Source organism: Bos mutus, chromosome 19, assembly GCF_027580195.1.
Source record: "Bos mutus isolate GX-2022 chromosome 19, NWIPB_WYAK_1.1, whole genome shotgun sequence".
In the NCBI taxonomy this organism is placed as follows: domain Eukaryota; kingdom Metazoa; phylum Chordata; class Mammalia; order Artiodactyla; family Bovidae; genus Bos; species Bos mutus.
This window is the reverse complement of record NC_091635.1, coordinates 9,328,282-9,340,002: the sequence shown is the minus strand read 5'-3', so window position 1 is coordinate 9,340,002 and position 11,721 is coordinate 9,328,282. Positions and strand designations below refer to the sequence as shown.

The window sequence follows — 11,721 nt, the reverse complement described above, 5'->3', positions numbered from 1 at the left end:
TTTTGCAATCTATTTTTTAAATTAATTTATTCCTTTAGGAAGATTCACATTGGAAAGACAGGAGAATTATCAGTTGCCTAATGCACATCATTAATGGAAAGTAGGTATTTGAAGAGTATTAGTAATTAAGTCCATGAACTCCTTCCTCAGATTTTTCATCCTGACCCTGTGTGCCCCGCCCAACGGATGACAGCTGGTCCACAGCGGGACTCCCCAGGAAGAATCCACTCTGACTGTGTGCTCTGCTATCCAGAAGCAGTGAGCCAGGCCTCTGAAACACTGCTTTTCTGCATCAAAGACCTCCTTGTCTATTGTAGAAAAATGTTGCAACCTTGCCAGGAGCCGTGGCAGAAGTATCTTCAAGCTGACCACAAAGCATGAGGCCAGCTCTACTCTCAAGACATCAGTCCTTCTGCATCCCCCTCACCAAGTCACACATACTGCAGTCACAGAAAGGACTCTGACACAGATCAAGTCCAGAGGCAGAGCCTGGGGTCTAATCCCATGGCTACCCCTGTGAAACTGAAAATCACAAGATGGGATGGCAAGGAACCCCTAACATACAGGGCACTTTCAGAGGCATGGCAGGGATGGGCCGTACAATCTGTCTGGGAGGAAGGGAGCTGCTGTGACACCACAGATCTGATGGGGTAAAAGAGATGGTCACAGGATCTGCAGACATCAATGTGAGATAATGTAGAACATCTGGAACATAAGTGCACATTATTATGCAAGTGAAACTTAAAATGGCATTCTTAATCCTGTTTGTCCAGTCATAATGGACCTATGATCACATTCAGGCATCACATCTCAGCTGGACAGCCAGTCACCAGCTTCGTGAAGCCCAAATGCGTTGCTGTAAAAGGGCTCTACCCACGTAAGCAAACGTCTTCCCTCACCCTGCTAAGTCCAGGAAGCAATAAAACGAAAACTACCAAAGAGAAAAGACAGGTCAGTTACTGTACTTAGCTCCAGCTATATAACAGAAGTAGACCCTGGCATCAACTTCAAGAAAAAAATAAAAAATAGTTTAAATATTCTCATTTCAAAATGTTGATGTTCTGCTTTCCTAAGGCACAGTTAAGAGGCCCCAGAGAAAAACTGGTAACGCTGAGGGGTGTGCCCTGGAAACGACGTGTCTGTCGCCGTGCAGCAGTGACGGGAGGTGTCACTCCAAGGCAGCCAGCTGCTCAATGGCACAGCGGACTTTCTTTGCAGTTTCTTCAAATTCTTTCTGCTTATTGTTGGTTTCTTTTGCCTGGAAATAAAGAATACACACGTGAAACTGAAGCTCTAGGCATGCTTGGATAGGGATGCCCAGCTATATGGGGTAAATATTCTCATTCACTTCAAAGGCCTCTTTTTTTTTTTTTTTTGGCTACACCATGCAACCAGGGATCTTGGTTCCCCAACAGGGATCAAATCCTGGCTCCCAGGCCTAACCATCAGACTGCCAGGGAATTCCCCTCAAATGCCTCTTCTCATCTGAGCTGCCTCACAATAATTATAACAGAAGACACTGATCGATAGCTTCGCTTGTACTGTACCATTCTACCTGCTCCACACACGCTAGCTTACTTACCGCTCCATGTCCCATGAGGTAGATGCCACCTTTATCTCCATTATATAGAAGAGGAAGCCGAGGTCCAGAGTACCATTCAGCTCAGGGTTACCCGCTAGTCTGTGGCAGAGCCCTACTCTTCCCCACTACCCTACACTGCTTCTGAAGCTTCCACAGAAAAGTCCACAGCTCTCCTCTCCTCCCTGGCAAGCATCAGCTTTCTCCTAAAACAGAAAATCTGCCACCTGAAGTTGCTCTTTGAATCTGGCTTCCAATCTTTCATTCTGCCAAGCGCTCTCTCCACAGGGACAAATGACAATCACGTCAGCAAATCCAGAAAGCTCTTTCCCAAATTCATTCTACTTGATTTCTCTGCCATATTAAAAAACAAACAATAGGTTTTTATTGGGTTAAATAAGAAAAACAACAGAGGTAACTTTTTTCAAAGGAGGGTGGTGGATGCAGCAGCAGGAGCACAGAGCACACGGTGTGCTACCGGGTCAGACCCCAAGCCCCAGCTCTTCCTTGGCCGCACACCAGCCAGCACCCACGTGGCTGCCTGACCAGTCAGTGGTCCTTCAAACTGACCGGCAGCATCTCAATTAAATATAGGGTCTCATTAATTCAGAGCATCACGACAGACAACACTGGTTCCTTGTTTTCAGTATTTGTAAACTGCAACATGTAATTATCTCACCTGGATAAATGTCTGTCTTAAAACTGTGCACTGCAATCCCATTGCTAATTTAGTAAATGGTTTAAAACATCAGCTCCCAACCTTATTTCCTATCAGAGAACAGACAAGGTCTGCATGCCAGCCCACCTATCAGAGAACAGACAAGGTCTGCATGCCAGCCCACCTCCAGGAGCGATGTACTCTAGATGGTTCATCCTGGAGCTCTAGCAGGAAGCAGATGGGCCTCTGGTTACACTCATTCCCTGCACTTGGCTCTGACCCCAAACCTTACTGTCCACATCCACTCACAAGCATATGCCCATAAGGAAACAAGAGGATCTGAATTTTTGTATCAGGGATATATTATTTGCAACAAACCTCACAACTGGGTGTCACTAGAGCAGCCCTATCCAACAGAATTTTTTGCAATGATGAAAATGTTCAATTGTCTGCACAGTTCAATAAAGTAATCACTGGCCATATGTAGCTACTGAGCAGATAAAATGCCACTAGTGAAACTGAATTTTATTTGATTTTCTTTTTATTGGCTGCACCACAAGACTAGCAGGACCTTAGTTCCCTGCCCAGATATCAAATCTGTGCCCCTTGCAGTAGAAGTGCAGAGTCCTAACCACTGGACCAATAGGGAATTTCCCCAAATACACACATTTAAAATGATCTGGAAGGAAATACACCAGTTAATGGTGGTTTCCATCGGCATGGGGGTGAAGCTTTTGGTTCTTCCTTACAAAAGCTTTATATTTTATACTGATAGTTTATTACTTTATAATTAATCAAGGTAATAAAAACAAATGCATAGACTTTAAAGTATTTTGATTTCAGGTGAACAAAAAAGCAGTTGCAAAACAGAAGCAAACCATTTTCTTCCAATCTCCCCACTTTTCTCCTGGGTGTTTACACCTGGTTCTGATCTGGTTCTGCCCCCACTGCTGACACCAAGATAAGGGAGGCCCAGCATCTCCTGGGTCTCCTCCTCCAGTCCTCCTAAGCCACCTTCCTCAATAGGTTAACTACCTTCTTCCATCAGATTACAGGATCACAAGCACTCAATTTTCTAGGACTGGACTGTGACAACTGTAGTGTCTGTCTTCCTATTTGTTTCAACTACCAAAACATCTTTGTCTTTCTCAGAGATGCACAATCTGGCTGCAATCTCACTGTACTCTCCTTAACATTCCTCCCATGCGCACAGACATGGCTTTCCAACAACTGTTCTCAAAGTACACAAGCTGGTCTTTCTTTCACTTTGAACAGGGCTGGCAAAATATGCCCTGTGGGACACATCCAATCAGCCCATGGCCTGTTCTTAACCCAGTGCTAAGAATGCTTTATGTTTTTAAATATTTGTGGGGAAAAAACGAACAAAGAATAATTTCTAGGGCTTCCTTGGCAGTCTAGTGGTTAAGAATCCACCCTGCAAGGGACACCAGTTCGCTTCCTGGTCCCGAAGACCCCACATGCTGAGGAGTAACTAAGCCCATGGGCCACAATGACCCGACCTAGAGCCTGGCTCCACAAGCCCCTGCAGCGAGAGGCCCCTGCACCACAACCACAGAGTAGCCTTCACCTCCTGCGGCTGGGAAGAGCCCGAGTGCAGCAACAAGGCTCACCACGGCCACAAAGTAAAATGAGTAAGTAAATATTTTTTTAAAAAAGGAATATCTAACAGAAACTCTGTGGCCCATGATGGCTAAACACTTAACATCTGTGGCACTTCAAAGAAAATGAACTGACCCCTAACCTCAAAGGCCCTCTCTAGCCCTCCTCCTAATTCCAACACAGCAGTTCCCAAAACCTTCACTGAATACATAGCTTTACTGACCACTGACTTCTTGCTTCTTGAAAAACTTTTCGATTTTGTCCTTAGCATTTAAAAAGTACCATATTAGACAGAATTATGTATATTGATCTCTAAAAAAGAACATGATTTTCAAGTTGAAAAGGATCTCAGAAACCATGGGGGTCTATCCTCCATTTTATAGGCAGGAAACTATGATCAAGACTGGTCTAAATTCACAAAGTCTGTGAGTGGCAGAGGCAAGTGTTATGTCTGGACTCCCTGCCCAGGGCTTTGCTAAAAAGCAATTAAATACCTGAATATTTATTCTTCGTAAAGCTACCAGATTTAGCACATAAAGAGAGAGGATGCTCAGTTAAATGTGAACATCTTATAAACAAGTAATTTTTTAGTAAACACCCACATAAAATGTGAGATATATTAAAAAATTATTCCTTGTGTACCTGAAATTCAGACTTAACTGGGAGTCCTGGTTTTCTCTGGCAACCTTACTTCTCTACAGCCCAGGCTGTTTGGGAGCTGCTTCTTTAACTCATGGTTTCACTCTCCCAATAACCTAGTTTACCTGTGCAAGAGTCAAAGTTTGCCTGCAAAGATCCCTTCAAGGTCCAGTAGGACTGGCACTGTTTTCTCCCAATACACATAACGCCCCTTCCTGACACACTCTCTACTCTGTGTCTCCAAACCCTCTGTTCTCACCTCTGCTAACACATGAACACACTCTGTATAAAGGAGCTGCCATCTGAGTTGTCACTGAAGGCAGGAATGCCAGCCTAGTCCTCACATGTCCCACCACCAGAGGTAACCACACACTGAGGGCACCTCTACTCAGGGCATGCATTTTTTTCTGATTGTACAACCCCAAGGTGACAGTCTAGGTCATATGCTTTTCTGTCCTTTTATATCTCACACACATATCTGAGGGGTTTAGAAAGTGCTGAGGAAAAGCATCTATGCAGTGTTTGTGAGGGACCAGGAGTTCAGTACTAAAGATGCTGAACAGGATTTGCTCTTGGTTCTTATTTCCAGTGATACATACGATTTTGTTCTTGGTTCTTTCTTTATCCAGTTTCAAAAATTCACTGAGGGTTAATTCTTCAAACTGCTTCTTGACAGAAAGGAAAGCACAACCAGATGAATGCTTTTTATGTTCTTCTCTAGAAAAAACAATACACGAGCATGTCAACAGAGACAGTGAAGTAAAGGGAGAAGAGTTCATTACCACCAGTCTCCCTCCCCACCTCAGAGACACACGCTGCTCTGCTTCAGGAGCAGAGTATGAATTCTGAAGTGGATGGAACCAGTGCCCAGACCCACATTCCCACATACCTCATCTCAGCATCTTCTTGGTCTGTGGACACCCCCCATTCCCCTCCTATGGCTGTTATATTCTATCTGGAGTCCTTTAGCAAGCAGTAGGAAAAGCATTACAGGGTGTAAATCTAAAGGTACCACATGTTAAAGCCCTTAAAAATCATCCAGGAACCGTTTGCAGTTATCTCATTTTATTGGACTTATTACATAATCTATTGGTTCAGAGAAAGGGCACTACTGGCCTGGTTTCTCCAGGGAATTCTTGTGCCTATACTACCATTCTCTCCAGTGGGAATTATCCCTGCATAGCAGACTGCACTAGAACCAGAACAGTCTGGGGACTTCCTGGTGGTCCAGTGGTTAGGACTCTGCACTTTCATTGCTGAGGGCCCAGGTTCAATTCCTCATTAGGGAACTTAAGATCCCACAAGCTACTTGATGAAGCCAAAAAGAACAAACAACCACAACAACAACCCAGAACAATCTGGAAGAAACACACAGCCACACAAATTCCAAGAGGACAGCCAATAGTAACTATATAATTTGAAAACATTACAGCACTTGGAAATCCACTCCCAAGAATACAACCAGTATTTCTCCACTGATCCCTGGTATGATCACCATGCCATCCCAGTCAATACCGGGTCACAAGAGCAAACACGTTACTAAAAAAACAGTAATACTCTTCCTGCCAAGACGACAAACAACTCCAGAGATTCTCTAGGGCAAAAAAATTCAAGTTGTGGAAGCTACTGATTCTGATGGGGGAAAAAAATGGGAGGGGAAAAATGGGGTATTACATTACAGAAGACAGCTGCTGTCTGTATGAATATGTGCACACACACAGGCACACACACATAAACTAGACGCAAAGAACAAAATCCAAAACAACAGAGTGTACACTTTAAGGTGTGGTTTTTCTGCTGTATGAATGATAGTCCAGATAATAAAGCTTCAGATTTAAAAACTCTAAAACAGGAAAGGCACCTGGACAGCTCTAGGTCACAGCAGGATCTGCTCCAGCATTCTAACTTAAAAGGTATCAAGAACCCACAGGAAAATGCCTTTCTTTAACATCCACACAGAAGGATATTCCGCCAAATCGGGTTGGATTAGGTTGAAAGCATCACCAAAGTGCCAGCAGCAGACTCATCCATGACAATAACTGTTTAGGGCACAAAGGAGGTTGGAAAGCTGACGCTCTTTCACTAATCCTTCAAAATTCATGGTTTGTTGTTTTTTTTTTTTTTTGGAGGAGCCCAACACAAAACAAAAGGTCCCATGGAACTGAGGCACCCACGAAGCCCAGTGAGGCCGGCCTGCGGGACTTACATAGGGTCGTCATCTGGTTCCCAGCCTTCCAACTCCTTGAAGCAGAAGAAACATTGAGCCAAGTCGGGCTCGTTCTCAGTGGGACAGTGGATGAAGCCTGCCGCGGCCATCTGCAAGGGAGAACTCAGCTCAGGCCCCAGCGCGGAGGAGGGAGCCCACAGAGGGCCCGGAGCCCGCGGGAGAGGTCGTCCCGGGCCTGGAAGCCCACAGCAGGGTTGGGACCCGAGGGAGAGGTCGCCCCGGGCCCGGAAGTCCACAGAAAGGCCGGAGCCCGAGGGAGAGGTCACTCACAGCCTAGAAGCCCACAGAAGGATTGGAGTCCGACGGAAACGTCGCCCCGGGCCCAAAAGCCACGGAAGGGTTGGAGTCCGCGGGACCTGTCGCCTCAGGACGGGGGCGGGACTCTTGGGGCGGGGAGGACCTGGGGAGGTCTTACCCGCTCCGGGGTGCAGGCGCAGCCCTCTAAGAAAGGCCAGTTCTTAAACGTGGAGACGCGGTGGTCCTTGAGGTAGAGCTGCCAGGCCGGAGGCAAAGACTGGGCACCCATCCCGCCGCCGCCGAGCGGTGCCGCGATTCAAATCCAGCGGTTGACGGCCTCCGCGAGGCATGTCGGGAACGCGCCTCCCGCTGCCTTCTGGGAAGTGGGAAGCTGTGTGGCGCGGGGCATGCTGGGAGTCGTAGTCCTCTCGCGGCGTGACTCCGCAGCTGCTCATGCGCCACCGAGCGAACCACGCCCCGCACTTACTACTTGCTAAGAGTAGTGGGAATAGAAGCTGGGGATGTGCTGAAGCCTCCGTGATAGTTTCAGGGAGTGGCCCCTGCGAGCACGAATGGATTAAGCTCTTTCAGCCTGCAAACTCTATTGGTTTTGTGGGTACCCCATTCCTGAAACCATTAGTGCTAGCTTCCCCAGGCGTTGTACTGGCCAGATTGGAATATGTGCTGAGGCCCGTCCATCTAGAAGGCATGCATCATCCGGGGAAAAGGTGACAGTCACATAGATGAAGTCTACAGCTTAACCTCCACCCTTGCTGGAGTGAGCTGTTCACTCTTTTATCAAGTCTTTTATCGAATCTTTTCATTGACTTCTTGGAGATCCAGAAATTGATCCTTGTCACTTTGTTCTTCCCTTTCCACCAGAATTCCTCAGGAGTTAGATATCTCTTCTAAGTCCTGAGGACAGTTCTTCTCTCTTCAAGAAAATCAGAGATACCAAAGGAACATTTCATGCAAAGATGAGCTCGATAAAGGACAGAAATGGTATGGACCTAACAGAAGCAGAAGATATTAAGAAGAGGTGGCAAGAATACACAGAAGAACTGTACAAAAAAGATCTTCACGACCCAGATAATCACGATGGTGTGGTCACTGACCTAGAGCCAGACATCATGGAATGTGAAGTCAAGTGGGCCTTAGAAAGCATCACTACGAACAAAGCTAGTGGAGGTGATGGAATTCCAGTTGAACTATTCCAAATCCTGAAAGATGATGCTGTGAAAGTGCTGCACTCAATATGCCAGCAAATTTGGAAAACTCAGCAGTGGCCACAGGACTGGAAAAGGTCAGTTTTCATTCCAATCCCAAAGAAAGGCAATGCCAAAGAATGCTCAAACTACCGCACAATTGCACTCATCTCACACGCTAGTAAAGTAATGCTCAGAATTCTCCAAGCCAGGCTTCAGCAATATGTGAACCGTGAACTTCCTGATGTTCAAGCTGGTTTTAGAAAAGGCAGAGGAACCAGAGATCAAATTGCCAACATCCGCTGGATCATAGAAAAAGCAAGAGAGTTGCAGAAAAACATCTATTTCTGCTTTATTGACTATGCCAAAGCCTTTGACTGTGTGGATCACAATAAACTGTGGAAAATTCTTCAAGAGATGGGAATACCAGACCACCTGATCTGCCTCTTGACAAATTTGTATGCAGGTCAGGAAGCAACAGTTAGAACTGGACATGGAACAACAGACTGCTTTCAAATAGGAAAAGGAGTTCGTCAAGGCTGTATACTGTCACCCTGTTTATTTAACTTATATGCAGAGTACATCATGAGAAATGCTGGACTGGAAGAAACACAAGCTGGAATCAAGATTGCCGGGAGAAATATCAATAACCTCAGATATACAGATGACACCACCCTTATGGCAGAAAGTGAAGAGGAACTCAAAAGCCTCTTGATGAAAGTGAAAGTGGAAAGTGAACAAGTTGGCTTAAAGCTCAACATTCAGAAAACGAAGATCATGGCATCCGGTCCCACCACTTCATGGGAAATAGATGGGAAAACAGTGGAAACAGTGTCAGACTTTATTTTTCTGGGCTCCAAAATCACTACAGATGGTGATTACAGCCATGAAATTAAAAGACGCTTACTCCTTGGAAGGAAGGTTATGACCAACCTAGATAGCGTATTCAAAAGCAGAGACATTACTTTGCCAACAAAGGTTCGTCTAGTCAAGGCTATGGTTTTTCCTGTGGTCATGTATGGATGTGAGAGTTGGACTGTGAAGAAGGCTGAGCACTGAAGAATTGATGCTTTTGAACTGTGGTGTTGGAGAAGACTCTTGAGAGTCCCTTGAACTGCAAGGAGATCCAACCAGTCCATTCTGAAGAAGATCAGCCCTGGGATTTCTTTGGAAGGAATGATGCTGAAGCTGAAACTCCAGTACTTTGGCCACCACGTGTGAAGAGTTGACTCATTGGAAAAGACTCTGATGCTGGGAGGGATTGGGGGCAGGAGGAGAAGGGGATGACAGAGGATGAGATGGCTGGATGGCATCACTGACTCGATGGATGTGAGTCTGGGTGAACTCCGGGAGTTGGTGATGGACAGGGAGGCCTGGCGTGCTGCGATTCATGGGGTCGCAAAGAGTCGGACACGACTGAGCGACTAATTTGATCTGATCTCTGTGTATTCTTGCCATCTCTTCTTAATATCTTCTGCTTCTGTTAGGTCCATACCATCTCTGTCCTTTATCAAGCCCATCTTTGCATGAAATGTTCCTTTGGTATCTGATTTTCTTGAAGAGATCTCTAGTCTTTCCCATTCTGTTGTTTTTCTCTATTTCTTTGCATTGATCGCTGAAGAAGGCTTTCTTATCTCTTCTTGCTAGTCTTTGGAACTCTGCATTCAGGTGTTTATATCTTTCCTTTTCTCCTTTGCTTTTCGCTTCTCTTCTTTTCACAGCTATTTGTAAGGCCTCCCTAGACAGCCATTTTGCTTTTTTGCATTTCTTTTCCATGGGGATGGTCTTGATCCCTATCTCCTGTACAATGTCTCGAACCTCATTCCATAGTTCATCAGGCACTCCATCTATCAGATCTATGCCCTTAAATCTATTTCTCACTTGGGCCTAGAGGAGCTGTCCCACGTTGAAGGTCAGGAAGGGCGGTGATGAGGATATACCCCTCGTCCAAGGTAAGGAGCAATGGCTGCGCTTTGCTGGAGCAGCCGTGAAGAGATACCCCATGCCCAAGGTAAGAGAAACCCAAGTAGGTGTTGCAAGAGGGTATCAGAGGGCAAACAAACTGAAACCATACTCACAGAAAACTAGTCAATCTAATCACACTAGGACCACAGCCTTGTCTAACTCAATGAAACTAAGCCATGCCCTTAGGGCAACCCAAGATGGGCGGGTCATGGTGGAGAGATCTGACAGAATGTGGTCCACTGGAGATGGGAATGGCAAACCACTTCAGTATTCTTGCCTTGAGAACCCCATGAACAGTAAACAGAGGTGAAGCCTTGTGTTAAAAGAAATAATGCCCACTGCCCTCCCTCCAGGAGACCTGGTGTCCTCTCAGAGAGGTGGGAGGGGATAGGAATGTGATTCAAGGAAGTGAACAGCCCAGGACAGTACGCCTGCATAATAGAAATGATCGCCCAGGGAGCAGGCATCTGCCTGTAGGCTCAACCAGATTGGGTTCAGAGAAGGCCTGTGTAGCTGGTACCCAGCCTCAGGCAGAGGCCCCAGCCTTCCAACTCTCTGAACATCCTCTTTTGAGAGGTTTTTATGGAGGTTTCACAAGCTTGGTTGATTGAATCATTTGCCTTTGGTGACTGAGTCACCAGTTCCTCTCCACTTCTGAAGATTTGGAAGGTGGGGCTGAAACCTCCTGGCGTCTAAAGGTTTGGTCTTTCTGGCCACTGTCTAGTGGCCTGCCAAGAACTGCTCATTACAAGAGACTCTCCTATCACTTGAGAGATTCCAAAGGTTTTTTAGGAGCTGTGTGCCAAGAATCAGGCACAAAGACCAAACATCTATTTATCACAGAGGCAAATTTTCTATGTAAACTCTCTGGATTTTTAAATAGTTGGCAACAAATCCTGGTGGACACTGTGATGATCCAACAAAGCAATTTTGAGATTGTAAATCATCAGTGCTAGATATTACCTTATGGCCATCTAGTCTCACCAAACCTTTTGTGAACATGTTTTTCCTCTGTTGTAAGAGTGACACATCAATGCTGTAAAAGCAAAAACCATGCAATTGTTGCAGCCACGCGTTCTGGGAAACAAACTCCCTCAGAAGGACAATGCAGATAGTGGAGTGCAGGTTACTGCACCGGCAGGCCCAAGGCAGAGTCTCCTCTTAGCCAAGGACCCTGACCAGTTTTTGTGAAAACCTTATATACCCTGAGTGTACTTGCTCAAACCCACCTCCCCAAATTCCTTGAAACTAGTCTGGACAAGGTAAAGAGAGATACGATCAAAGTTAACCCATGATTCATGTGCCACAAGACTAGATAAACAGTGGATATTTATCAATAGGCCTGTGATCATATCCCGATAAACATAATGGGATTTACCACTTTGTTCTGTTACAGAGATAATTAGCATATTCTTTTAGGCAATGGAGAATCCAAGTCCTGAGGCTCTTTTATTGGGGGGTCTGGTTTTCCATTGGTATGCCATTTCTATAGACACCGGGCACAAAGTTCAGAGTCCATTGGGAGGGTGACCATGCGTGTAGCCTAATGTTCGCAGCCTGGCCTAAGATGGAGTCCAGCTCTGTCTGTTTC

General features: G+C 45.7%; 1 protein-coding gene across 1 annotated transcript; it reads right to left on the bottom strand.

Annotated features, from left to right (window-relative positions):
• BIRC5 (baculoviral IAP repeat containing 5) lies at positions 1-7,322 on the bottom strand. The gene is made up of 4 exons (XM_005910326.3): positions 7,139-7,322; positions 6,703-6,812; positions 5,096-5,213; positions 1-1,258 (listed from the first exon to the last, which is right to left on the bottom strand). Exons 1-4 carry the CDS (start codon positions 7,247-7,249, stop codon positions 1,169-1,171), a joined length of 429 nt encoding a protein of 142 aa, XP_005910388.1. The 5' UTR covers positions 7,250-7,322; the 3' UTR covers positions 1-1,168.
• Positions 7,323-11,721: the final 4,399 nt, after the last annotated feature.

Coding starts and splice junctions, on each gene's coding strand:
- BIRC5 (XM_005910326.3), bottom strand. CDS start 7,249: ATGGGTGCCCAGTCTTTGCCTCCGGCCTGGCAGCTCTACCTCAAGGAC. Junction 6,813..7,138: donor GCGCCTGCACCCCGGAGCGG/GTAAGACCTCCC, acceptor TCTCCCTTGCAG/ATGGCCGCGGCAGGCTTCAT. Junction 5,214..6,702: donor GAACCAGATGACGACCCTAT/GTAAGTCCCGCA, acceptor TGTTTTTTCTAG/AGAAGAACATAAAAAGCATT.